This window comes from Pseudorca crassidens, chromosome 3, assembly GCF_039906515.1.
Source record: "Pseudorca crassidens isolate mPseCra1 chromosome 3, mPseCra1.hap1, whole genome shotgun sequence".
Classification (NCBI taxonomy): domain Eukaryota; kingdom Metazoa; phylum Chordata; class Mammalia; order Artiodactyla; family Delphinidae; genus Pseudorca; species Pseudorca crassidens.
In genome coordinates, this window is record NC_090298.1 from 1,261,625 (window position 1) to 1,286,283 (window position 24,659).

The window sequence follows — 24,659 nt, forward strand, 5'->3', positions numbered from 1 at the left end:
TCTCCAATTTTCCTTACTCTAAGCATGTATTGTTTTGTAATAAAAAGTTGCTAGGGCAAATGTGAGTGAAGAGACAGGGAGAGGAGAGTGCAGCCGGGAACGGGGGACCAGGCAATCAGCCAGAGAGCTAAGTAAGCCGCACGTCCGTCACAGGAGAGGATGCTCCTGTGGATGGAGAGCAGGGCCACCCGCAGTCTGTGTCCCGCTCGAAGCGGGAGGATGGCCCCCTGGACACCCGGAGGGCGGCAGGGCCGGAGGAGCAGTAGGGGCCTCGGCCGGAGTGGGGGGCGAGGTGAGAGCTCACGGCAGGGCAGGCAGGACCTGCAGGCTCCGGAGGCCTTTGCCCGTAGAGACATAGGAGCTGGTGGAGGGTTCCAGCTGGGGGGCGGGGGAGGGGCGGGGGCGGCAGGGCAATGGCTCTGAGCCCCCAGGAGAGCCCGTGGGGATGAGGACCCAGCCTGGAGGCCCCACCTGAAGCAGCTCTGGGCACCGGGCGCCGGTGGCCCCGCTCTCTGAGGACCTATTTAGAGCCCAGAGCTCGGGCCGGAGGGTCTAGGCGGCACCGAGCTCAGCGTAGACAGGGCTGCGGGCTGCTGCCAGGATCCAGGGCTCCAGCTGGAAGGCAGTCAGGATGCCCCGCGTCCCCGCGCTGGCAGCGAGAGCTGGGGAAAGAGGGCCCCTCCCGTCCTCCTCAGGGGGGGCTGTGGCCGGTGGGCGGGGCTCCGAGGGTGCGGAGAGCCCGAGTCCTGCAGAGCCAGGCGGCTGTCCTACCATCGGGTCCCTCTTCCCGGAGAGTCCGGTGTGCGCGGTGGGGGTGGGGGTGGGCGAGGCTCACCTGAGCCGCTGCCTTGGCGTTTGCACAGGGGGAGGGGCCGGCAGCGCCAGGGAGCAGCCCGGAGGGTCCACGGCGCCTCTGCAGATAAGGCATTAACAGTCTGGTGGACTCGCCCTCCAGATCTGCTGACGCTTCCTTTCAGCCCAGGTGCTCGGAGTGAGGTGCCAAAGGTTCCCTATAAAGTGCTGGGGCTCCGGCCCGTGGCCACTTACCCTCTGCTCCGGCCGCGCCTGAGGGACCCACCTGCGCCCGCCATGGTCAGGCTGCTGCTGCCCAACCCCGGCCTGGAGGCCCGGATCCCCACGCTGGCCGAGCTGGAGACCCTGGAGAAGCAGGAGAGCAGCTCCCGGCCGAAGTGGGACAACAAGGCTCAGTACATGCTCACCTGCGTGGGCTTCTGCGTGGGCCTGGGCAACGTGTGGCGCTTCCCCTACCTGTGCCAGAGCCACGGCGGAGGTAGGCGGGGGGCGGGCGACGCACACGCCTCCGCCCAGGCCCCACTGCGGCCTGGGGGCCGGCAAGCCCCTCGGCTCCGGGCGCGCTGGGCCGGCGCATCCAGGGCCTGCGCGTCAGGTGGGCCCCCGTGCTCCAGCAGCCTGGAGCCCTGCCCCGTTCCCAGACCTGGTCTGACCCGGGGGCGGGGGTCAGGGAGGAGCCGGCCGCTCCTCAGGGGAAGCCCCTCCTCTGAGCGTGGAAGGTGCTGGCTCGACGGGCAGTGACGCCGGCCCTTGGTGAGTCTGCCATGTGGGCACCGGGCTGAGCCCGCCCCGTGTGTCACCTTCCGTGCCGGCCTGGGGTAGGGGAACGGGACGGGGAGGAGGTCTGGGGCAGGTGCAGCGCTCACGGGACGGCCGAGAGCTGGCGGGTCGGATGCTCTGGGGATGCTCCTGCTTCTGTGGGCTCTTGAGCGCCCTCCAGTGGCCTGAGTCAGTTCTAACTGAGGAAGCTGCGGGCTCTCCCAGGCTTTGTGACACGAGTGTCCCCCAGAAGAGCAGACGTGGAGGTGGCCTCCCGGGGTCCCCGCAGTGCCGCCCCCAAGGGCTCGAGCTCCCGAGTGTCTGCGAGGGTGTGTCCTCTGAGCCTCTGGTCCAGGCTGCGCTTCCCTCTGTGCCTGGGGCCCCAGGGAGCCTGCGAGGTCAGGACCCCCAGCCTGAGTCCGGCCTGTTCTTGCCGGGCTCTCAGCGGCTTCAGTGAGGCTGGTGCCCCCCTCTGGAAGTTGCTGGTCACGGCCCCTGAAGGGCCGTCCTGGCGGAGGGTCCCAGCCTCGAGTCCAGCCCCCTGGGCGGGCGGGTGTGGGAGCCCCGGCTGTTTCAGCTCCCTGGGGCTTGGAAAGAACCTACCGCTTTTCTGGGCTTGGGGGGTGCGGGAAGCTGGCATCTCTCCCCACCCCCCTCCCCCACCCGTCCGCACCGCTCCTCCCTCGACGCCTCAGGGTGGCCTCACTTCAGGAATCTCCTCCTTCGTCCTTTGTGCCCCTCCTTCCCAAGTCCCCGGTGAGCGTTCCGTGGGCTCCGCACGCATGGTTATATGTCCAGCCGGCAAGCGGGCAGTGCACCTACTGCCTGTCTTCTGCTCCGACCAGGAGTCCAGCATCGGGCGCCACGCTTGCACTCAGCTCCCTGGTCCCCACGCCGCACCCCGCCCTCCCCCGCGCCATCTGGGTTTCCAGGAGGTGGGCCCCCCCGGGGTGCCTGGATCGCCAGTCTCCACACCCTCTGCGATGGCCACCTCTGCCCGTCCAGCAGACCCGGGGCACACACGGGCTGGGTGCTCCTGCAGGGGACAGGGCCCAGGCGAGGAGGGCAGAGCAGGGCCCGCGGGAGTGCGGGGTCCCGGGTGGTCCCACTTCTGGGGTCGTGACCTCTAGGCCCTGGACAAACCCAGGCCTCCTCTCCGCCCCCAGGCCCTCAGGGCAGCTGCTGTGCCCGCAGGGCGGTGCCTCGGGGCTCTGGCGTTCCCTGGCCTGGGGGACCTGGACGCCTTTCAGGGGTCCGCTCTGCCAGATGTTGACTGGGACCGCACAGACCAGCAGGGTGGACCAGGCCCGGGGAGGGCAGGACCCGCCCGCGCGGCTTGGGCCCCTCCCGCAGGCCGGCTCCGCGGCAGCCGAGCAGGGTCTCCCGGGCACTAAGTCCAGATCACGGGACTGGCAGGGATGCAGGGCAGGCCCTGGGTGAGGGCGGGCGGTGGTGTCATTTGGGGAAATGGCGGGGGGACCCACGGCCCCTCCCTGGGTGTCTGGGGAAGGGCAGTGCCCGGGGGAGGCTGGCCCTCAGCTGAGGCACCTGCTGCCCACCCCCAACACAAGCCCAGGCACGGGACCACCCCAAGTCCCCGGGCAAATCCTCGACACGGGAAGGGCAGCAGCCTCAGTTTCCACTTCGCTTTCCTCCTGGAAGCCGACTGAGGGTCTGCGATTATCCTTCATGATTAAACAAAAGTGAGGCGCCCCTGGGAGACTCCAAAGCTGAGAGGTACCCCGCACCCGAACCTGCGCCACGTGGGCCACTGCCAGGCCCTCTTCCGGCAGCTCCCTCCTCCCTCGTCCGGCAGCTCCCTCCTCCCTCTTCCGGCAGCTCCCTCCTCCCTCGTCCGGCAGCTCCCTCCTCCCTCGTCCGGCAGCTCCCTCCTCCCTCGTCTGGCGTCTGGCTTCCTGATTTTCGGAGAGAAACTCCATGTCGTTATCCCGGGGCGGCGGTGGGGTGGGGTGGTGTTTACGTCTCCTGCCCCCGCATCTCTCTCTGCATGTGTGTCCCTCCGTGGGGGCCGTCTCCGTCTCTGGGGACCTTTGGAACCATGCCGGGCACCGGGCACTTACGTGGCTTTCCTCCCTCACTGAGACCCACAGCCCTCCTTCCTCTGTCCCTCCGCCTCCTCCACACCTGCCCCCACAGAAGGGAAGCCCGTTTAAAAAGGGAAGATGCATATTCCCTGGAGCCTGAGTTTCTTGAGAGAAAAGAAGCCAAGAACCGCACATCCCTGGAAAGAACAAGGTGCAGAGTGCCTGCCTCCTGCTGGTGCTGCTAGGGCTGGGGGAACTGGGCAGGCGGACTGCACAGCATGGGCACACAGGAGGGCTCCCTGGCCCAGCCCACCTCTGGGGTGCAGTGGACACGTGCTGGTCCCACCCTCCCATCCTCTTGAAGCTCTAGTCCCCGAGGAACTTGTGGGAGGGAGAGGTGCCAGGACCACAGGCAGCAGGGGGGGCTTCCTGGAAGAAGTGTATCCAAGCGAGGTTTTCAAGGATGAATAGGAGTTTCCTGATGGAGGTGAAGGGGCAGGGAGACTGGGGGTGGGGGTGAGTAAAAGTGGCCTCATGAGGGGAGGGGACGGGATTTGGAATCCTGGGGTTGTTTTCTTCTTGGTAGTTCTGCCCCAAAGATTTTCAAATCAAGCTCCCAAGAAAACGTCAGATAGACAAATCTTATTTCAACTTTACCTTCACTGACAGAGGGATCGCAGGAGTCCCTGCCCTGAGCCTACGTCTTCGGCCATGTCCCCAGACCCAGGGCAGCTCCCCTCCCCTCCCTCAGGGGATCCGTCTGCTGGGCCTTCTTTTCCTGGGGTCTTTCCTCGTGGTCACAGCCCACACCCCTTGCTTCCTGGCCCTAGGCCCCCTGGCAGCCCTGGAACCGGAAGAAGCCTGTCCCTGCAGCCCCAGGTTGGGAGAGAGTCTTGCGGCCCATGGCCCCTCAGCGTCCTGGCGTGGAGACCGAGGAAGGGCCACGGGGAGGGCGGAGGTGCCACTGGGCTCTGGGGCCTGTCCGCCCAATGTGAGGGCTCTGTGGAGGCAGACGGAGGAGGGAAAAAGAGAAAAGGCCGAGGGACTAACCCAGGAGCTAAAGGGAAAGCTGGGCTGGCAGAGGCTGTGGGCCCCCCGCCCCTCCAAGTCCCTCTCGACACACACACGCACACATGCGTGCTCAGCACGCATGTGCACACAGACACACACTCTCAAACACACCTGCACAAGGACACACTGCCGTGCACGCTCACACCGAGTGTCCACATACATACGGACACGCCCACATGCTCACACATACACACTCATTCACATACCCGTGGGCGCACACACACACACACGTGTGAATGCACACATGCGTGCACTCACTGGCACACACAGCGCCAGGCCAGTGAGGACCTCTAGCTCAGGGTGTGACACGCACGCTGACCGGGAGGCCAGTGTGGGGAGGTGGTGGCCTGGCTGGGGTCTGGGAGACAGCGGGGCAGAAGTGAAGAGTTTGAGATATCTGGGGGAGAACAGAGAATGAGCGTGCCGGAGAAAGGAGGCGGGGGCAGGGAGGACTAGGGGGAGAGGTGGGCGCAGGGATGGCAGGGAGACGGGGGCTGCACAGACACTCCAGACGGGGTGTCACACCCAGGGTGAGGGGCAGATGCAGGGCACCCCCTCACTTGGTCGGTTCACAGCTGGACACCGGCCACTTGGGGCGGAGAGGTAGTGCCACAGAGCGAGCATCCCAGGGCAGTGCTGGCAGCCCCGGTGTCCTGGGAACCCAACCGCGCGACCCCATCGGGCTGGACCTGGATCCGCTCGTGAGTCCTGAAGCAGTCGTGTGTTTCCAATTCTTATCACCCAGTTTCGGCTTTGAGCTTCGTCCCGATTAATGTAACGACCTTTGGTGACCACGATCGTGCTAATCTCGGCTGCGTTGCGCCCGGTGCAGTGCCAGGCCGTGTGCACCTAGAATGCCCCCCCTGTTTTCCCCAGAGCCCAGTTCAGGGTGTTGGGAGCAGCTGGGGGGCCGACCTGGATCAGGCCAGGGCGGCTGGTACAACCGTGGCTTGGGGGCTGGGGGTGGTGGTGCTGAGGACAGAGCAGTGGGAAGGGGCGTCGCTGTGGGCCGGGTAGCAGAGCCCAGTGGGCGCACACGCACCATGAAAGCAGGTGTCACCACGTCCCCGTCCTTCATTTACACTCGGCAGATGTTCACGGGGCTCCTGGTCGGTGCCAGGCTGGACCCTGCTGCCCGTCAGGGAGCAGGGCCGGCAGGTGCTGCGTCTGCTCCCGCACGTCCCCAGGGCAGGGTCCCTGAGCCTCAGATTCAGATGCCCTCCTGCCAGATGTCCGGGTCAGCCTCTGAACCCCTGGCCTCTCCCCTCTGCCCTTCACTACCTTTGCGTGAGGGTGCCACGTGTGTCCACACCCGCTGAGGGGCTCACCCTGGCACGTGCCCCTCCCTGGGCTCCACCTACACGTGGACACCATCCCTCGTCCTCCGGGGGCTGTGGCGCAGACAGCGTCCTGCAGGGATGGCAGACAAGGGTGAGCCGGCCCCCGTTAGGAGGTGGCGTGAGCCCCACCCACAGCAACACCGCTGGCCGTCACCACGGGCATTGTCGACGGCGATATCCTTTGTGTTTGTGACAAACGCCTGTGAAGGTGGCCTGTGCAGTCCAGCGAGCCGCCCCCTGACTGCACGCCGCCCCTCCCTCTCCAGGGGCGTTTATGATCCCTTTCCTCATCCTGCTGGTCCTGGAGGGGATCCCCCTGCTGCACCTGGAGTTCGCCATCGGGCAGCGGCTGCGGAAGGGGAGCGTGGGCGTCTGGAGCTCCATTCACCCGGCCCTCAAGGGCGTAGGTGCGTGTCTGCACTCAGACTTGGGCGCCTGCCTGGGGTCCCGTGTTGGCAGCCAGCCCCACCCCGTCCTCCTTCCTTCCCTTCACGTTTCAGGGAGAGGAAGGTCCCGGGACTCCACGGCCCCCACCCTGAGGCCTTTGCAAACCCTTCCTTAGAATCTCCTGGGGTGTGGCTGCAGGGTCCAGGCCACCAGGGGCTAACCGGGCAGCAGAGGACGTCCCGAGTCCCCAGGCGTGCAGGACCTGGGAGGGGCAGACATGTGGGGAGAGCGGAGCGCCCCACGGCCTGCCCAGAGCAGGGACCTGGAGGGACGCTGACCACCGGGGGCTTCCCCCTGCTGTCTGGGGCCTCCGTCCACGCACACGCAGTGGGCCAGGAGGCTCCCCCAGAGGTGACCTCCCCACCCCCCTCAGGCATCGCATCCATGTTCGTGTCCTTCATGGTGGGTCTCTACTACAACACCATCATCGCCTGGGTCATGTGGTACTTCTTCAACTCCTTCCAGGACCCCCTGCCGTGGAGCCAGTGCCCGCTCAACGCCAACCAGACAGGTGAGCCCTGGAGGGCCTGGGGGGGGGCGCCGGCCCGCGAGCAGCCGTCCTCTGATTCTCCGAAGTTCGCGTGGTTGTAGCCCAAGTTTGGCAAAAACCGGAGCACAGAGAGGGGCGGGCCCTGCCCCCGTGGGCTCCCTGGCTGCACTGGGACCGTTCAGGGCAACTTCCCGTCTCTGGGGATGGGGGCGGGGTGAGGGTGAGGGGAGGTCTGCCAGGATTAGACCATGCCCCCCTTGACAGGGTCTCTCTGTGGTTCCGTGAGCCTGGGGGGCAATCAGGACCCTGGGACCCTGGGGCTCAGAGTGGCGAGAGTGTGTGAGGTTGAACAGAGCTGCCCGGTGTGGGCTCCGGCCTGGGACCCCCAAAGACTGGTGATCCCCGAATGGCTGAGTGCCGCGGGGTGGGGGTGGGGGGAGAAGGCAGGCCGTCGAGGCCCTGTGTGCACGCCACACGTGTGCAAGGGTGTGTGCACGTGTGTGCCTGTACCTGGGTTTGCATACAAGTCCGTTTGGCGTGTGCACATGCTAACCATGCACACAAGCAGTGCACGTGCACACGACCGCATGCAAGCGTGCCCGCGTGCACACACCTGCTAGTGCGTCGCGCGCATATTGTCTGTTGCGTGTGTCTGTGTGGGTGTGCACACACGTGTATGCCTGGGCACAGGCGCACTGCACCCCTGGCATCAGTGCCCTGGGACCTGGGCCCGAGTTTCCTTCCTGGGGGTCCGTGCGCTCTGTGACCCACACTGACGCGGGTGGCCGTGCCAGGCTACGTGGAGGAGTGTGCCCGCAGCTCCTCCGTGGATTACTACTGGTACCGAGAGACCCTCAACGTGTCCACCTCCATCGACGACTCGGGCTCCGTGCAGTGGTGGATCCTGCTGTGCCTGACGTGCGCCTGGAGCGTGCTCTACGTGTGCACCATCCGCGGCATCGAGACCACCGGGAAGGTGCGGGGACAGCGGGGGGGCCACGCCCAAGCTGCGGGCACCCCTGGGGGCGTCGGGGGGCCACGCCCAAGCTGCGGGCACCCCTGGGGGCGTCGGGGGGCCACGCCCAAGCTGCCGCCCCTTCAGCCAGCTCCGGGGCCCAGCCCCCGCGTGCCCTCTGTCCGGGAGGGCTGTGCCGGTCACCCAGGCCCGCGCCACAGACTCGGTGCTGGACCAGGTGGCTCTCGAGCACATGTTTAAGAAGCCGAGTGGGGGAGTGACAGTGACGTCCGTCTGAGGGGCAGAGCTAAACAGTAACCATGTTCACAGCAGAGCATAGAAACCAGAGAGGGAGGCTGGGGCCCGGGGCGCACGGAGGAGAGCAGCGCAGGTCCCACGTGGCCAGCCCTCCTCTTCGAGGCCGGGGCCCCCACCCCCGCTCCGGCCTCCTTCGTCCCACACCTGCCACCTCCCCAGGCCGTGTACGTCACGTCCACGCTGCCCTACGTCGTCCTGACCATCTTCCTGATCCGGGGCCTGACGCTGAAGGGAGCTTCCAGTGGCATTATCTTCCTCTTCACGCCCAACGTGAGTCCCCGCCGGCCACCCGCTGGCCTGGGCACTGCAGCGCCTGCCTGGTCCCAGGGTCCCTGCATGTGGGCCGGGCCTGTGCGTGTCATGGGCCGGCTCAGCTGCGGCTCTGGGTGGAGGGTCATCAGCTGTCTCCTCGGGGTCGTTTTCCCTCTGACCGCCTGCCGGTGGCCTCGGCCGTCACCTTGCCTCCAGGCTCCCGTCCCCCCCGGGCGCCCCTCCTGTGTCTCCCACGCCCCCGCGTCAGCGGCGCACAGCCGAAGGTGTCTGTTTGGCCGCAGGTCACGGAGTTGGCCAACCCAGTCACCTGGCTCGACGCGGGGGCCCAGGTCTTCTACTCCTTCTCGCTGGCCTTTGGGGGCCTCATCTCCTTCTCCAGCTACAACTCTGTCCAGTGAGTACGAGGGACAGAGGGTCCCGTGGGCGGCAGGGTTGTCACTCCACCAGGTGTTCCAGTGCTCAGAGCCTCAGTCTCCGCATCGGACCTGCCGTGAGCGTGAAGGGAAGGGACGCGCGCTCTCCAGAGGCGCCGGTCCGAGCCTCTTGGATTGCGGTCGGCTGGGCCGTGAGCAGGCGGGCGGGACCTGCTTACCCTTTCGCCTCCCCTTTGTGCCTTAGCCCTTGCGGCAGCGAGCGCTGCTGCTACCCCCTCCGTCCCCCACCCCTCGGTACCCGCGCCGTCCACCCCAGACAGACACCCACACCCACACCACCCACCCCAGGGCCTCCAGGGGAGCGCAGCGGTGTCCACTCATCTCATAAGCACTTACGGAGTGCCCGCCCCCACCTCCCACACGCCAGGACCCATGCTCCTGGGTCCCGCGTCCATGCGTCCGGCAGAGGCGCACCAGCACGGTGAGCTTCTGTCAGGTCGCAGGCAATGAGAGACTCGGAGAAAAGGAAGAACCGAGCAGGGCGAGCGGTCTGGAGCCGGGGGCTGGGCCGGCTTGGTGTCAGAGCGGGCTGGGGCTCCAGAGCACGTGATCAAAGGCTCCGACGGCGGGTGGGCGCCGAGTGTGGTCGCCCAGGCCGGGGGCGCCGAGTGTGGTCGCCCAGGCCGGGGGCGCCGAGTGTGGTCGCCCAGGCCGGGGGCGCCGTGAGGCCCAGCGGATTGGCGGCGGGGCGTGGGGGTAGTTGAGGGTGAAGATTCAGCTGCTTCCAGCCGCACACACCCGCCCCCTTTAAAGCGCACAGTCCCGTGGCTTTTCGTGTGTTCACAGTCATGCAACGATTGCCGCTAATCCCAGAATATTTCCAACCCCCGAGAGAAAGCCCGCACCCTCCCCGGCCCCGGAACGCTCAGCCGCTTTCTCCCCGGGGGTCAGCCCCTCCCGACATCTCACAGATGCGGCCTCCACCAGGCTCCGCCCTCTGTGTCTGGCTCCTCCCACTGAACTTGAGGCCCTCGGGGTTCCTCACGCTCCTTCCTTTCGTGGCTGAGTCGCCCTGAGGCCTGTGGACGGGCCACGCTGGGCTCCGTGTATCATCCCTCGGCCGCTGGCACCTGGTTGTGTCCACTTTCCGGCTGCTGTGAACGTTTGCGTCCAAGCTCCGTGTGCGCCTGTTCTGGCTCCCCACAGGTGTACCCCAAGGGGCAGGGCTGGAGGGCTGCAGGGCGGCTCGAGGTCTAAGCATCTGGGGCGCCGTTCTCCACCGCGGCCCCCCTGCCTCACAGCCCCCCCAGGGCCGTGTGCGCGGCCCTGGTCTCTCCACACCCTCACGCCCACCCGTCACTCTCAAATGTTTTGGTTCCGGCCGCCTCGGTGGGTGTGCCGTGGCGTCTCACTGTGGTTTGACTTGCATTTCCCTGGGGCTCCTGATGGAAGCGCCTGGAAGGATGGTGTTGTCAGCAGCGGGGAGGGGGGAGGTCAGTGGTCATGTGCTGAGCTGAGGGAGGCTTCGGGTGTCCAGGTGGAGGGGGGCGTCCTCAGCCGTGAGGGCCTGCGGCCGGCAGAAGGGGTCCCGGCCAGGGGGTGGGGGACACCTGGCCCACGCCGCCTCTTTGAAGCCTCTGTGGCTGGCGGGCTGTAAGGTCCAGGCCGTCCTGCCCGCGTGGGGCTGACGAGTCACCTCCCGGGCCCAGAGCAGACGCTGGCCCAGCAGAGACTTGAACACAGGCATCTCCGGCTCCAGCTCTGGGGTCCCCAGGGCCTGTGGGGGCACCGAGGGGCCACCAGGTCGCAGCAGGGCTTGGGGACCGTCACCTGGCATCGGGCGGGTTGTCCGAGAGCCCCCTCCCCCATCCATGCCCGGGGGCGGCTCCGTCCCAGGCTGGCCCGATGGCTCTGGCCGTCCCACTCGTGCCGGCGCGGGCTGGCCGGGTGGACACGGCGTCCCCGGGCCTGTGGTCACCGAAGCCGCTTTCGTCCGCAGCAACAACTGCGAGATGGATTCGGTCATCGTGTCTGTGATCAACGGCTTCACGTCCGTGTACGCGGCCACCGTGGTCTACTCCATCATCGGCTTCCGGGCCACCGAGCGCTTCGATGACTGCTTCAGCGCGTGAGTGGCCGGCTGGCGCCCGGGTGGCCGCTGCGTCCCCGCCCCTCGCCTCCGCCTCCAGGGAGCCCGCCCGGGGCTGGAGTCAGCCTCACTCTCTTTCCAGGAACATCTTGACACTCATCAATGGGTTCGACCTGCCCGAAGGCAACGTGACACAGGAGAACTTCGCCGAGATGCAGCGGTGGTGCAATGCCTCCAACCCCGCGGCCTACGCAGAGCTCAAGTTCCAGACGTGCGACATGAACACCTTCCTCTCGGAGGTAGGCACCTTGGGCCGCGACGCAGGGCAGCGGGCACCTTGGGTGGACCCCAAGCTTCCCCCGGGAGCTCAGTTCTGACAGACCCGTCCCCCTGCCACGTGCCGGCCCACCCTGCCCCTCCTGCCCCTTGGGCGCCGGGTCTAGGTCACCAGCGTCTGCTGGGCCACGAGCCCCAAGTGTGAGGCCCCGAGATGCAGAGGCAGGGACCCAAGGGCCCCCATGGGCCTGACCTCTCCATGGCCTCAGGTCAAACACACAAAAACACCCCGGGGTCCATTTTTACTTTAATTTCTTCTGCAAAAAGGGCAGAGTCATTATAACTGTACTTTTTTTTTTTTTTTTTTTTTTTTTGCGGTACGCGGGCCTCTCACTGTTGTGGCCTCTCCCGCTGCGGAGCACAGGCTCCGGACGCGCAGGCTCAGCGGCCATGGCTCACGGGCCCAGCCGCTCCGCGGCATGTGGGATCTTCCCGGACCGGGGCACGAACCCGCGTCCCCTGCGTTGGCAGGCGGACTCTCAACCACTGCGCCACCAGGGAAGCCCATAACTGTACTTTTGAAATTGCTCGACGGCCTGTGGCTGTCACGGTGCTGGGAAACCCTCGCCTGACGCACAAATGCTTTGAACACCAGCTCCAAGATTAGTGACGTTTCGTTCTGTGATGCTCGTGGGCCAACATTTACTAATTTTGTTTTTGCAATTTTCTTATTTGGAGCCACCCGACATTTCGGGGCACGTGGAGCATTGTGGGGGCCTGGCACTGTTTCTCCGGCAACAGCACAATCTCTCCAGGAGTGGACACAGAGCAGAGGGTCCTCCCTGCCTGGCTCTCCCCTGGGAGCCCCGGGTGAGAGGGACGGAGTCACAGTGACCCCCTCCCCCGCCAAGAGACTGAATTTCCTTTCTTTTTAAAAAGCAACCTTATCGAGGTGTCAGTTCTCACCTGGAAGCTCTCCCGTGTCCAGCGCAGTTTGCAGGGTTTTAGTAAGTTTACGCCGTAAGTTCATGCAGTCCCGCACCCTGGACGTCCTCCGTCAGCAGAGCTCCTGCCCCCCTCCCCACGCCCCGGGCAGCGCAGACGTGCTTTTGTCTTTTCCACGGGGTCTGGGCTCTTAGACCCCCGGACACGCTCCTCCGCGTTGTGGGCACCAGGCCGCTGGTGACGACGCCCCTCAGCCTCCCACCCTTCTGCGCGGAGCTGAGTCCTTGTGTCCTGGGCCCTGGCGTAAACGCTGCTATGCTGCCTTGGGCCCCGGCTTCTGATGGGATCCCGGCCCTGCGTGGGTCCTGCAGGGGCTGCCGGTTCCCCGCTCAGTCCCTCCGAGCTCAGGTTTAAAATACGCTTAGGGCTAAAAGACGAGATCTGGTCGTTTCCCAGAATGGCTCCCGTCAGCCGTATTCGCGTGGTGCTGGCTGGCGGGTGGGGGGCCGTCTGACAACAGGGCCAGCCTGGCCCCTGGGTGACGCGCCTGCCGCACCCTGCAGGGTGTGGAGGGCACCGGGCTGGCGTTCATCGTGTTCACCGAGGCCATCACCAGGATGCCGGCGGCCCCGCTCTGGTCCGTGCTCTTCTTTATCATGCTGTTCTGTCTGGGCCTGTCGTCCATGTTCGGGAACATGGAGGGTGTGGTGGTGCCCCTGCAGGACCTCAACGTCATCCCCAAAAAGTGGCCCAAGGAGCTGCTTACAGGTAGGCCGGACCGGGGCCAGGGCTGTGCGGGCAGAGCTGGGAGGACCGGCTCCGGGGGTCTCAGCCGTGGTGCAGATGTGGGGCCTGGGTCCCCGGCGGCCCGCTCTGCCCCGGCGACAATGGCCCTGCTGTGCCCCGCAGGCCTCATCTGCTTGGGGACGTACCTCCTCGCCTTAGTTTTCACGCTGAACTCCGGCCAGTACTGGCTGTCCCTGCTGGACAGGTACGCGGGCTCCATCCCCCTGCTCACCGTTGCCTTCTTCGAGATGTTCTCCGTCGTCTACGTGTACGGCATAGACAGGTAAGAGGGAAGGCGAAGGACCATCTCTAATGGCCAGGGGACATTCCCATCACAGGACAAAGGGATGCGTTCGGGGCAGGACAAGGGGCGGCAGGCCCGCGAAGACACGGGACCAAGCCTGCATCTCCCTTCCGGCCCGGCGTGGTGTAGGCAGGGGCCTGGCCCTGGGAGGGCGACAGGGAGAGAAGAGGGGTCCCGCATGCATGCAAACCGTACCCCCTCCAGCCTCCGGATGCTCCCAGGCCCCAGGATAAGCGCTGGCAGCAGCGGAAGGAGATAGCACAGTCTCGGGGTGGGTGAGAGAAGCCAGGGTGGGTGCACAGGCAGGCCGCTTGCTGTGGGTAGAGGGGCTTCCCCAGCACCCCACCTGTGGGGTGCACAGCCAGGGCTGCACAGCCAGGGCTGCTCCCTGGGGTCTGGGGAGGGCTTCTCAGGCAAAGAAAGGCAGACAAGTGTGGCCTGGTCAGCCATCCCTTGGCCAGCCGTTCAGGGCATCGGGGATCGGTGGGGACCCAGAAGACGGTCCCTGGGCTCTTAGTAGGAGCTGGACTCACCACAGCTCCAGAAATAATCTGCTGGAAACCCATAGAGGGAGCCACCTTGGGACCCCTTCCCTGCACCCCCAAGAGCACGCGCGTGTGTAAGGACACACGTGCAGGGGGTTCACTCGCAACACAACTTGAACCAGCCTGGTGGCGCCGTGGGGAGACTGAGGCGCACTTGGGAGACCTGCTGTGTGTAGCATCAGCAGACGTCAGGGAGGGACGTGCGGATGGAAAGGTACGGATGTCACCGCATGTGTGATGCTGACCTTGCAGCAGGTGTGAAACTGTCTGAGAGAGCACATCCCTCTGTGAACAGCCGGAAGACTGTTGAAGCCAGACACTGGCCCGGGGCAGCTGCCCTGTATCACTTGCCTCGGGGAGGACGGGCCGAGCGGAAGCGTCCGGTCACGGGGCTCCTGGGCCCCACGGGGGACGAGGCCCGGGCGCCTGTGCTTCTCCAGCAGCATCGTCTGTGTTCGCCGGGCCCTGGACGGCTCACGTTCACGCTCTGCCCACTTTGTTCTGATTTCTGCAGATGACAAACGCATCTGTGCAGAAGGGCATTGGGCACAGGACAGGGGGAGATGGTGAGGTTCCCCAAGGTCAGGGCTGCTGCTATGCCAAGGAGGCTGAGGCAGAGGCTTCGACGGCTTCCCTCCTCCATCCCCAGAAGTTCCGGCCCCTCCTTTGCATCAGTGCCTGCCCGGGGCCACCTCTGACGCGAGTCCACAGTCCAGCTGGGCAGTGGTGCGGTGGGGCGGCGGGGGTTCTCAGAGGCTACAGATCGGCTTCTGCTGCACCCACGGTGGTCTTCCTCGGGGAGGTGCACCTTTGCCCAGAAGGATGTGACGGGTCAGGGTGCGGCGTGGCAGGACTGGGACCGTCTGTCTGGGGGTGGAGAGGCTGCCTGCCCTCCGCCGTCTTGGGATGAAAGGCATCTCAGTGTGCACCGGCGACAGCCCCCTCGGTCTCTGCTTCCAGGTTCAACAGGGACATCGAGTTCATGATCGGCCACAAGCCCAGCATCTTCTGGCAGGTCACGTGGAGGGTGGTGAGCCCCCTGCTCATGCTGACCATCTTCCTGTTCTTCCTCGTGATCAGCGTCAACGAGGAGCTCGTGTACAGCGTCTGGAACCCGGCCTACGTGAGCCCTGGGCCTCCGCGGTGGGGCTGGGGGCCGGCTCCCCCGCCCTTCAGCCTGGAGGCCAGGAGGGAGTCACACGGGGGAGAGGGCATTTCGCCCCGAGGGAGGCCCCGGCTGCCTCGTCTGCTCACCCCAAGGTCGCTCTCTCTCTCCAGGAGGAATTTCCCAAATCCCAGAAAGTGAAGTACCCGAACTGGGTGTACGGCGTGGTGGTCGTCGTGGCCGGGGTGCCCTGCCTAGCCATCCCTGGCTTTGCCATCTACAAGCTCATCAGGAACCGCTTCCAGAGGGCAGGGGACCAGCAGGGGCTGGTTGGCACGCAGTCCACGGTCTCGGTGAACGGGGACGTGAGGTCTTGAGTGGCCCCGCCCACAGCACTGGGGGTGGTGCCAGAGGAGAGGGTGGGCTGCACGTGCGTGCGTGTGTGAGCGTGTGTGTGTGCACGAGTGTGTGTGTATCGTGTGAGTGTGCCTGCGTGGGAGCGTGTGTACACGAGTGTGTGCCTGTGTACACATGTGTGCACGTGTGAGTGTATATACGTACGTGCACAAGAGTGTTTGCATATGCGTGGATGCTGTGTGAGTGCACGTGTGTGAGTGTGTATGTGTACATTGCAAGTGTACAAGTATAAAAGTGTGTACACAGTGTGTGTGCCTACATAGGTATGTGTGTAGGGCTGAGTGTATATACATGTGCAAGGCTATGTGTGCGTGTGTCAGTGTATGTAAGCATGTGTGCACAAAAGGAGACAGCAGGGACCCTCCCGGTGTGGGTATACACACATGTGAGTGTGTGCACATGCATGTGTACGTGTGCTTGTACGCGCATGTGTGAGTAGGTGCATACGTGAGTCGGCACATGAATGTACTCGCACGTGTGAGTGTGTGTGCAGTGCGTGTGTCTGTGCACCGTGCACACGTGCGTATGTGTGTCTGTGTGTACGCATGCACACCTATGGCTGTGTGTGTACACACGCACGTTGCCCTGTAGCACACGTGCCTGCCAGGTGAGGCCAGCGGCCCGGGAGCAGACTGGTGGTCCCCCCGCCCTGCCCGCACTCCCAGGGAGAGTCAGAGCTGCAGCGGGGGTGCGCCCGCTGGGTGTGCCCTGCTCACCTCGGCCCCTAGGAACATAATCTCGTTGCCCCCCCCCCCTCCCCTCGCTGTCACCTCCTAAGCTCGGGACTCCCGCGGTGAGGTCGGGGCCTTTACCTCGTGGCTAGGAGCGCCCTTCTCAAGGCCTGTCCAGAAGAGGCCAGTGAGCTTGCGAGAACCTGGCAGAGTCCTGTGGGGCCCCGCCCACCTGCTGGCCGCGAAGAGCCCCCAAGTCTTGGCCACATTCCGGCGTCGTGAAGGCTGACCCACTTAATCACTGCATCTGGCCGCCATGAACAGACGAATAGTTAATAAAACTCAGCTTGGGCGATTTGGGGCAGAAAACCCCCCTTCGTGTTTTCTTGAGAGGACGGTAACTGCATGAACATTTAGCCAGGTGTTGGAAAAGACGAGTTACAGGGTAGCTAACTCAGCCTTGGCCACCGAGGTGGAGGACGGTGCACGCGTCCCGAGCAACGGCAGGGGAGCCACGAGGGCCCGGAGGACCGTCCACCCGGCGTCGCTCGGCGAAGGCTGGCGTCAGCTCCTCTCTCCCAGTCAGGGACGGGATGCGACACCCATTCTCAGGCCAGGTCACGTGGCACTTGGGTGTTTGTTTCCAAGAACTGGTTGCCTCCACTTTCCATGGAAAAATCTGGAAGTTTAAGTTAAACTGGACCTTCTGGGGATTCTCGGAGCAGGATGGGAGACCCGAGTGGGAGTGGGTCCCGGCGCCATGTCCCTCCCACTTGGAGACGCCCCGCCAGCTTCCGCAGAACCCCACCTCCCTGCTCCCCAGAGTGTTCCGACCCTCCTCTGGGACAGCTCTGCTGCGGACCCCCTGGACACACGCCCCTACCTCCCGCCCCGGGGCACGGAGGGGCACACGCTCGCAGGCGTGACCTGGCCGGGTTGGTCCGTCCGTCTCTCTGTGGCTTGGTGAGGGCTTCCTGCAGACTTCACATTTCGCAAATCGTTAGAAATCTGGGCTTCGTGGGCATCGCGCATCTGTCTGAATAAATCTCTCCCTTTCACACTCTTGGCCTAAATGCTGTCTAAATGCAGAGGACACGCAAGCAGCGGAGCCGCAGCCTCGAGGGGACGGGGCCAGACTGCGCTTCTGCTGCGCCCACGGAGCCCCCATTACCCGAGGTGCCCGGTGGAGTGCGGGGGTGGGTGCGCCTTGACCTCAGGATATGGGAGCTGCCGGCCGGGTCACTGTGGGGGGACAGGGAAAAGAGGGAGCTGGAGGCACGGAGGGGAAGGCCTGTGTGGGTCACTCGGGGCTGGGCCTGCCCTCCCCCTCCCATTTCCAGCCTCCCCTCCCCCTCCCCCCACTGCTTTCCATCTTCTCTGATTCTCCCTTTTCTCACTTTTTCCCATCCCAAAAAGGGATGTCTAAAAATGTGTCCCCTGGGGCCTGTGTTTCCGGGACCCCCATGTTTGGTCTCGGCAGCCCGGCTGCAAGCCCGCCGTCCAGGAAACATGAGATTATGGATGTAGGGCCCGGGCCTGTGCTAGTGGAAGCGTCTGCTGGGTCGGGGCGAACGCGTCCAGGGGGCCCCAGTGGGAGTCTTAGGCTGAATCCGCCGTGACAGCTCACTACCTCGCCAGCCCGCAGGCAGGAGGTGCTCCGAGGTAAGGCGAGGGCTCACGTGTACCCCCAGCCTGGCCAAGCCCCCTCCCCTGCACCCTGGTGTCACCCTCCCCCCCCAGGGAGCCCCCTGAGGATCCAGGCCCCCACTCCCTCCGCGACCCCTGTGGCTAATGGTGGGCTCACACCCAGCGTGCATTCCTGGGCACCTGGGTGCCAGTGGACGCAGAGGGGAGGGCTGATCTTCTGGAACTTACCTGGGCATCCTCAGAACAGGAGCACTGGGAGCCAGAGGGAAAGTTCACGTTCAGACAATCTGAGAAGTTTGGAAATCGCTTTGGAAGATAAATGTGGCTTAAAAATAAACGCGGCCCCAGGCCCGGCAGCCCTGCCCGGGCGCTGGCCCCACGTCCACACAGAGCCGCGTGCAGGTGTTCATCTCAGCTGCCGCTCACAGCCCCACCCGCCCAGTGCGCAGCGGACACGGAGCCCCATGGCCGCACTGCACCCCTCCCGGTGGGTCTCCAGAGACTGAGGCCGACCCCACGGTCACACGGTTTATACAGGGTGCCTGAGATGACGAATCTATAGCAACGCAGCGCGGAGCAGGCCGCCAGGGGTGCGGCCACACAGGGGACACAGGGGCCCTCGGGGACGGACACGTCCGCTGTGGCGTTGGCGAGATTTTTGCAGGACGTCTCCACTGGGGGGCTGGGAGCGTGGGCACTTGGTACTGCTCCTCACGGCAACGTGCAAGTCTGCAATTATCTCACGAAGTTAATTAAAAGTAAAATTTTATAAAAACAACTAAAGGTGCCCCAGCCTTGGAATCCTTGAGGTTCTCGTGCTGGTGGTGGCAGCAGCTGTGGGCTGTTGGCGTCGGGCGGGAGCCAGCGGGGGGCGGGGGCACGCAGTTGTGGCGGGCGGGGGGTTGTTACCAATTAACCGGCTCCACTGGTTTTCCTTCAAATCATGAAAAATCACACCTGCAGGGGAGCCGGCTTGCGGCTTCCCGTCCCCAGTGGAGGTCCCGGGCTGCGGCCAGGAGCAGGTGGTGGGCATGGCGGGCACCCTGGAGCCGGACCCACCTGTGCATGCTGGAGGGGACGAGCGGCCCAAGTGGGACAACAAGCTCCAGTGCCTCCTGAGTTGCGTCGGGTTTGCCGTGGGCCTGGGCAACCTCTGGAGGTCCCCGTACCTGTGCCAGACCTACGGGGGAGGTGAGCCGCGCACCCTCCACATCCGCCCCCACCTGCGGCCTCCAGGGTGTTAGGGACCTGCCGCCCCCGGGGGATTTGTCCCTCTGAGGCCCAGTGGCCTCAGGTTTGCGGTGCTGTTCACTAGGCTGCCCGTCTGGGCTTGCGGCGGTCAGGGCCCAGGCCCCCTCTGCAGGCGCTGCGGCCTTGCTGACAGCACCCCAGAGCGCGAGCCCAGGGCTTTGCTCGGGGTCCCAGCAGCGAAGCCCATGGGCTGGAGCCGGAGCGGCTCAGCTGGGCTGCTTCTCACTCGAGGGCCTTCTCTCGGTGTCACACTTGCTCTTGGGGACATGAGGCCGCAGGCTGGCTGGACCACTGCCTTCGGGGGCAGACGTGGCCCGTTTTGTCCCCAGGTTCAGGGCGGGGGTTTTCAGGCAGGCTCGTCCTCATGTGGGTTCTGAACTGAGGCTCCTCTGCCCCTGAGAGACCGGCGGTTCCCCAGCACCTTCCGACCTTCCCGCCTGAGTTGGTCTCTGGTGGGAAATTTGGGGAGTGTCTCTTTCAGGGCCCAGGAGCTGGTGACACTCACGCCCCGTCTTCTGGTCACGGGGAGGCATCCTTGCCCTTCAGGGGTGGACAGCCAGCCCTCCTCGCGAGATGGGGGGCAGTGGGCGGTGGGAAGCAGACCTCACGTGAGCACCGCCTGCCGGCTTCCTGGTCATAAGGACGCTGCGTCTTTATAAAGTCTTTGTTTCCTGATTGTGAGACGATACAGGGCATGCAGGAGAGTTTGAAAGTGCAGGTACCCCTGTAACAGCTGCCCCAGAGATGCCAGAGCTCCCGCGGTTTGGGGTCGGGCGAGCGCCTGGGTCCCGGGTCTCCTGGCCAGCGCCTCTCTGACGCGGGCCCCTCGGGAACTGCAGAGGCACAGGCGGCAGACCCGACCCGGGGCTCGTGGGGGCCTCTCGGCGCCCTTTGCGTCAGGTCAGGGCCTTGGCGACGCTCCGCACGCGGGGGATCTGACGTCTGCAAACGTTTCACTGCCCACAACCTTACTCGCTGCTCAGAGCTGCCGGAGCCGGGGGCCTGGGAAGCCCTTTCCTGCGAGGTCCGTCTCCCCGCGATCCAGACAGTGAGGCCCTCGGGGCGGCCGTGCCCAGGGCTTTGAGACACTCCTGTCGCCTCTGTTTTCAGTCGTGGAAGCTCTCGCTGCAGCGTCATGAGATACTTAAGCTTCTCACGCTGCGAGAGGCCCTTTTCTCCTGCCCTGAGCACCTCTGCTGACTCCCAGGATGAGGGAGAGGCAAGAAGCAGACGGCGCCTCACCCTGACTTGCACAGACTCCCCACCCCAGTGTTCTGCCCCCGCTCTGGAAGCGTCAGGCAACGCTGGGACAGAATTGAGCAGAGCATCTAGACAGATGGCCAGGGATCCTGTCACACAGACGCTACTCCGCAGCGAGCTGTTCTTTAAGTCAGACGACGGTAGAAGCCCAAAGGCCCGGCGGTGACTCCGGTCGCCGACCGCGGGGCTCCGACACGGGCTGCGGCTCGGGGTTCACCCCAGGGAGACACACGGATGGGGTCCCCCATCGAGAGGCTGCGATTTCTGCGCTGCCCTGTCCCGCCCGGACTTCCGCGTCCCTGGAGGTCTGCGGACTCTGGCACCGGAAGCGGCGCAGTTAAGTCGTGCGGGTTTTTAAGGAGCCCTGGCGTCCAGCAGCGATCCTCTCGGCTTGCGCTTCCTTCAGACGCCTTTGCCGTCACTCTTCTGTGTGAACCAGAGACACAGAGGCACCAGCCCGGGTGTCTGGCCTGGTGTCGACTGTCTCGGTGGGTTTGGGAAGCAGTCCCCCCCAGCGACGTGTCACCCCTCCACACACGCACACACACAGCGTGTCACTCTCCTTTCTGTCCTCGTGTGATTCTCTCCGTAAAGATCTTGGGCAACCCGGGCTATTGGTGCTGTTCCGACCGGAACCTGCTTTTTCCCCACAGTTTCTTAGCGGATTGGCCTGGTGTGTGCTGCACCCAGCACCCCCGGGCTGGTGGAGCGCGGGGTGAGGGTGGGGCTCTCCGAGATCCGCCAGCGGGCTGCCGTGCACAGCGGGCCCCCCCGACGGGGCTGCGTGCTCCGCGTCACCGGCTCTTTGGTGCCCCTTCTGCTCTCAGGGCTGTGGCACAAAACGTGTGAGGTTTTCCCCACACCGACCGGGTCTCCGGTCCTCAGTGGACACCGACGGGGTGCCCCACGACTTCACCCCACCCTGACACCGCCTGACCCCACAGGCCAAGGGCTCACCCACAAGATGCCCGCCTCAGACGCCAATCTGGAGCAGTGGGTCCCCAGGTCACCCACAGCTTCTGTCCAACTTGGCTACAAATTCAAGGGGTCCCACGACCCCTCCTAAGGCTCAATAATTGGCTAGAATGGCTCCCAGGACTCAGGAAAGCACTTAGGCTCACAGGTTTATTATAAAGCACACACTCAGAATCGCCACATGGAAGAGGCGTGAAGGGCGAGGCGCAGGGAGGGGCACGGAGACCCCCCCTCCGCAGGGGCCACCCGCCTGTGCCTTGAGTGTCACCCACCCAGAAGCCCCGCCGGGCAGGGTTTTCGGTGGGACCACTCGCCACTGACTGGGGATTAACTCGGTCTCCCTGGTGGGCGTGGTCAGGGCCTCTGGCCACCGGCTCCATCCTCCAGGAGTTATACCTCATTGGCACGAGCCCAGGTAAGGTTAAAGGGCTTCTCACGGGCCGCAGATGCTGCTTCTCTCTCCCGTCGCCCGCGAGATGCTGAAGGTCTTGGGAGCTCTGAGCTCCGAAATGCATTTCTTTTCGGGATGAGGACCAAATACGCTTGTCTTACTTCATCCCAGCATCACGGATCTTGTGGACCCTGCGCTGAGGTCCACCCGATGGTGGACCAACTCTCCTCCCTCCTTCAGATCTAGCAGAAATGAACTTACTGTGTGAGCTGAGGGAGGCAGGTGCCCACGCTGGACGTGGAGCCCTCTGCGCCCTGCCCCCAGCGCCCCAGCCTGGTTTGCGATCTGCGTTCCTGTCCCCATGGCAGTCCCGTTGGGGTTGAGAGGCATCGGATGCGCAGGGTGGACGCTGCTCCCCACGTGGTCACAGAAATGCCTCTTGTTCTCTTCTCCCCCAGTGCGGCGACTCAGCCCCAGGAGAAACCCCCGCCCTCCCCGGATATTTCCTCTGGGTGGGCCCAGTCATGCTGACCTCAGCCACCCCTAGGCCCCCACCTGGGCCCGTCCGGCCGGGGTTTCCCCTCAGAGCAGGGGGGAGGGGGAAGGGGGCCAGGGTCTGGTTAGCCTGGAGGCTACAGCCCTTCCTAGACAGCGTGTCACATACCTAGGACTCGGTCCCTGCCCGTGTGGCCATTCCACGTCAGTCCTCGCCACGCTGCAGCTGTGCGTCCCGAGGCCTAAGGGTGGCTGGGAGGCCCGCCTGCAGGAGACCCCATGGTGCAGCGTAGAGACGGGGCAGGCAGGGAGGAGGGGCCCTCCGTCTGTGCCCCGGGCCCCGGCCCTGTGACCGGCCCCTTCCCCCAGGGGCTCCCTGGGTGACCTGGGTTTTGTCCACACCCATCTAGCTCCGAGTCCCAGCCCACAGATGCCCTCGCACCCCGGGGGCGTCCGGCGCCTCCACTGAGGCTGAGTCCCTCCAGAGTTTAACTTTCTCCTCTAATGCGGCTGCTACGCAGAAGACACCGACAAGCACTGTTTGCCCCAAGCGCTGGCCCTGGAGTCCCGTCAGAGGCCAACGTGGGCTGAGGGCTCCGTGGCCACCTGCTCCCTCCAGGGCCCCAGCTCAGCCTCCAGACACCGGATTGTGACACGCAAAGCCAGACGGAGGCTGTGCTGGTGAAGAACACGGGGCCTGTGGGGCGAGCAAGTGGCTCCTGGACGCTGAGTCCAGGCTTCCTGCAGACGGCGTGGGGGGCGCAGCCGGCCGACCTCGCTGGCCAGGCGCTGACGCTGAGCCGCTCCGTGGGGCCACCTGGGCCTGTGCAGGGGGCGGGGGCAGCTGCCGTCGGTCCTGGAGCATCGACGTGCCCACACATGCCGGTCCGAAGCGCGCGGCTGGCGGGGACCCGGAGGGAAGGGCCCTCAGGCGAGACACCAACATCGCCGACTCCGTGCTGGGGAGTTAGTGGCCCTCCCGACAGCGTGGGAGCATCCAGTGGGGAACCGGGGTCTCCCCAGCAGGCCTGGCAGGTCTGTGGGTTCGGGGAGGCCAGGCCCTGCCACCTCGCGGCACCCACTTTGTCCACGGGGGCTCGCGGGGCAGAAGGGCCGCCGCCATCTCTGCCTGCCCTTCCCTCGGGCTCTGGCATCCGTCAGTACGTGCTGGGGGCCTCGGCGACCTCTCGCGCCGCCGCTGGGTCCACCTCCCAGCGTCTGGACTGGGGTGAAGGGTTGGAGAGACAGGTTCCTGCGCCAACTCAGGGCGAAGCTTGGGAGACCGTCTGGGGTGTCTCCTACTCCGAGGCTCCACGTGAGCAGACCGGCTCCCCGACTCAGGAGCCCCGGAACCAGGGGTCACAGGGCCTCAGGGAGAACAACGCAGCCTGTCTGTGGATGAAAACCACCAATAAAGCACCAGATGGTGGGGTGACACCAAGTCATTTAAAACAATGGCAACCCCCTGACATGGGGGTCCCCTATCCTCCCCTCGGGCAGCCACAAGCGCTTCTCCCTCACCCGTGTCGTTCTCTGGCCCGAGGCCTGGCCGGGCAGACGGCGCCGCTGGCTGACCGCTGCGTCTTTTCAGACACCTTCATCATCCCCTACCTCATCGCCCGGCCTTCGAGGGCAGCCGCTTCCACATCGAGCTCACCATTGGCCAGCGCCTGTGCAGGGGCAGCCTCGGGTGTGGACAGCCATCTCGCCCTACCTGGGCAGAGAGGGTACGCACCTCTCTGCTGGGGGCAGCGGGGCGGGGGGGCGGGCTGCATTTACGTGTGCCATGCGCGTTTCGTGGGTGTTTGATCACCACTCCAGTGCATATCCGGTTGTTTTGAACCTGCAGACACGGGAGGTGCCCTGATGTAAGGATGCAGGGGCCCGGGCAGCGGCGTCCCTGTGGGAGGACTGGATGCCGGGTGTGGTGGCAGAGGCGGCGGGCCGGCCCCGGCGCAGCAGCAGGCTGTCCCGTATCGCCCAGCTCATGCGTGCAGAGCGCTGAGCCCGCCTATCCCCGAAGCTCAGGCGCCAGGGGAGACCAGGCGAGGGCAGGCCCAGCGCCCCGTGTACCCTCGAGGTGGGCGCTGCACTAAGGGAAGCTCAGGCGCCAGGGGAGACCAGGCGGGGGCAGACCCAGCTCCCCGTGTACCCTCGAGGCGGGTGCTGCACTAAGGGAAGCTCAGGCGCCAGGGGAGACCAGGCGGAGGGCAGGCCCAGCTCCCCGTGGCCAGGGGAGACCAGGCGGGGGCAGACCCAGCACCCTGCGTACCCTCGAGGCGGGCGCTGCACTAAGGGATCCTAGCACCACCGTCCAGCCCTGTGACACACCTGGTGGCTGCAGGCCGTCTGAAAGCCCCACCTGGAAGCAGCCTGAGGCTGGTGGAGAGCCAAACGCAGCCCAGCCCGGAGAGCACCACATGGCCGGGAAGGTGACGGGTTGCCCACGGGCGGACGCAGCCAGCTGCAGGCCTGCAGGCAGACAGTGGGAGCCCTTTGGGGCGATGTAGGGAGCAGAACTGTGGGATGTGCTTGAGGACGGTCTGCAACGGGGCAGCCAGGAGGGGGACGCTGACCGCGGCTGGAGCCCGCAGGGCTCAGCAGCTTCGTCACATCT

General features: G+C 65.3%; 1 protein-coding gene across 1 annotated transcript; it reads left to right on the forward strand.

The window, feature by feature from the left end:
- Positions 1–1,089: 1,089 nt before the first annotated feature.
- On the forward strand, positions 1,090–15,312 carry LOC137221101 (sodium-dependent neutral amino acid transporter B(0)AT1). The gene is made up of 12 exons (XM_067730317.1): positions 1,090–1,291; positions 6,295–6,435; positions 6,849–6,986; positions 7,760–7,941; positions 8,398–8,508; positions 8,793–8,905; positions 10,885–11,013; positions 11,117–11,273; positions 12,759–12,963; positions 13,105–13,264; positions 14,791–14,953; positions 15,109–15,312. Exons 1-12 carry the CDS (start codon positions 1,090–1,092, stop codon positions 15,310–15,312), a joined length of 1,905 nt encoding a protein of 634 aa, XP_067586418.1.
- The last annotated feature ends 9,347 nt before the right edge of the window (positions 15,313–24,659 follow it).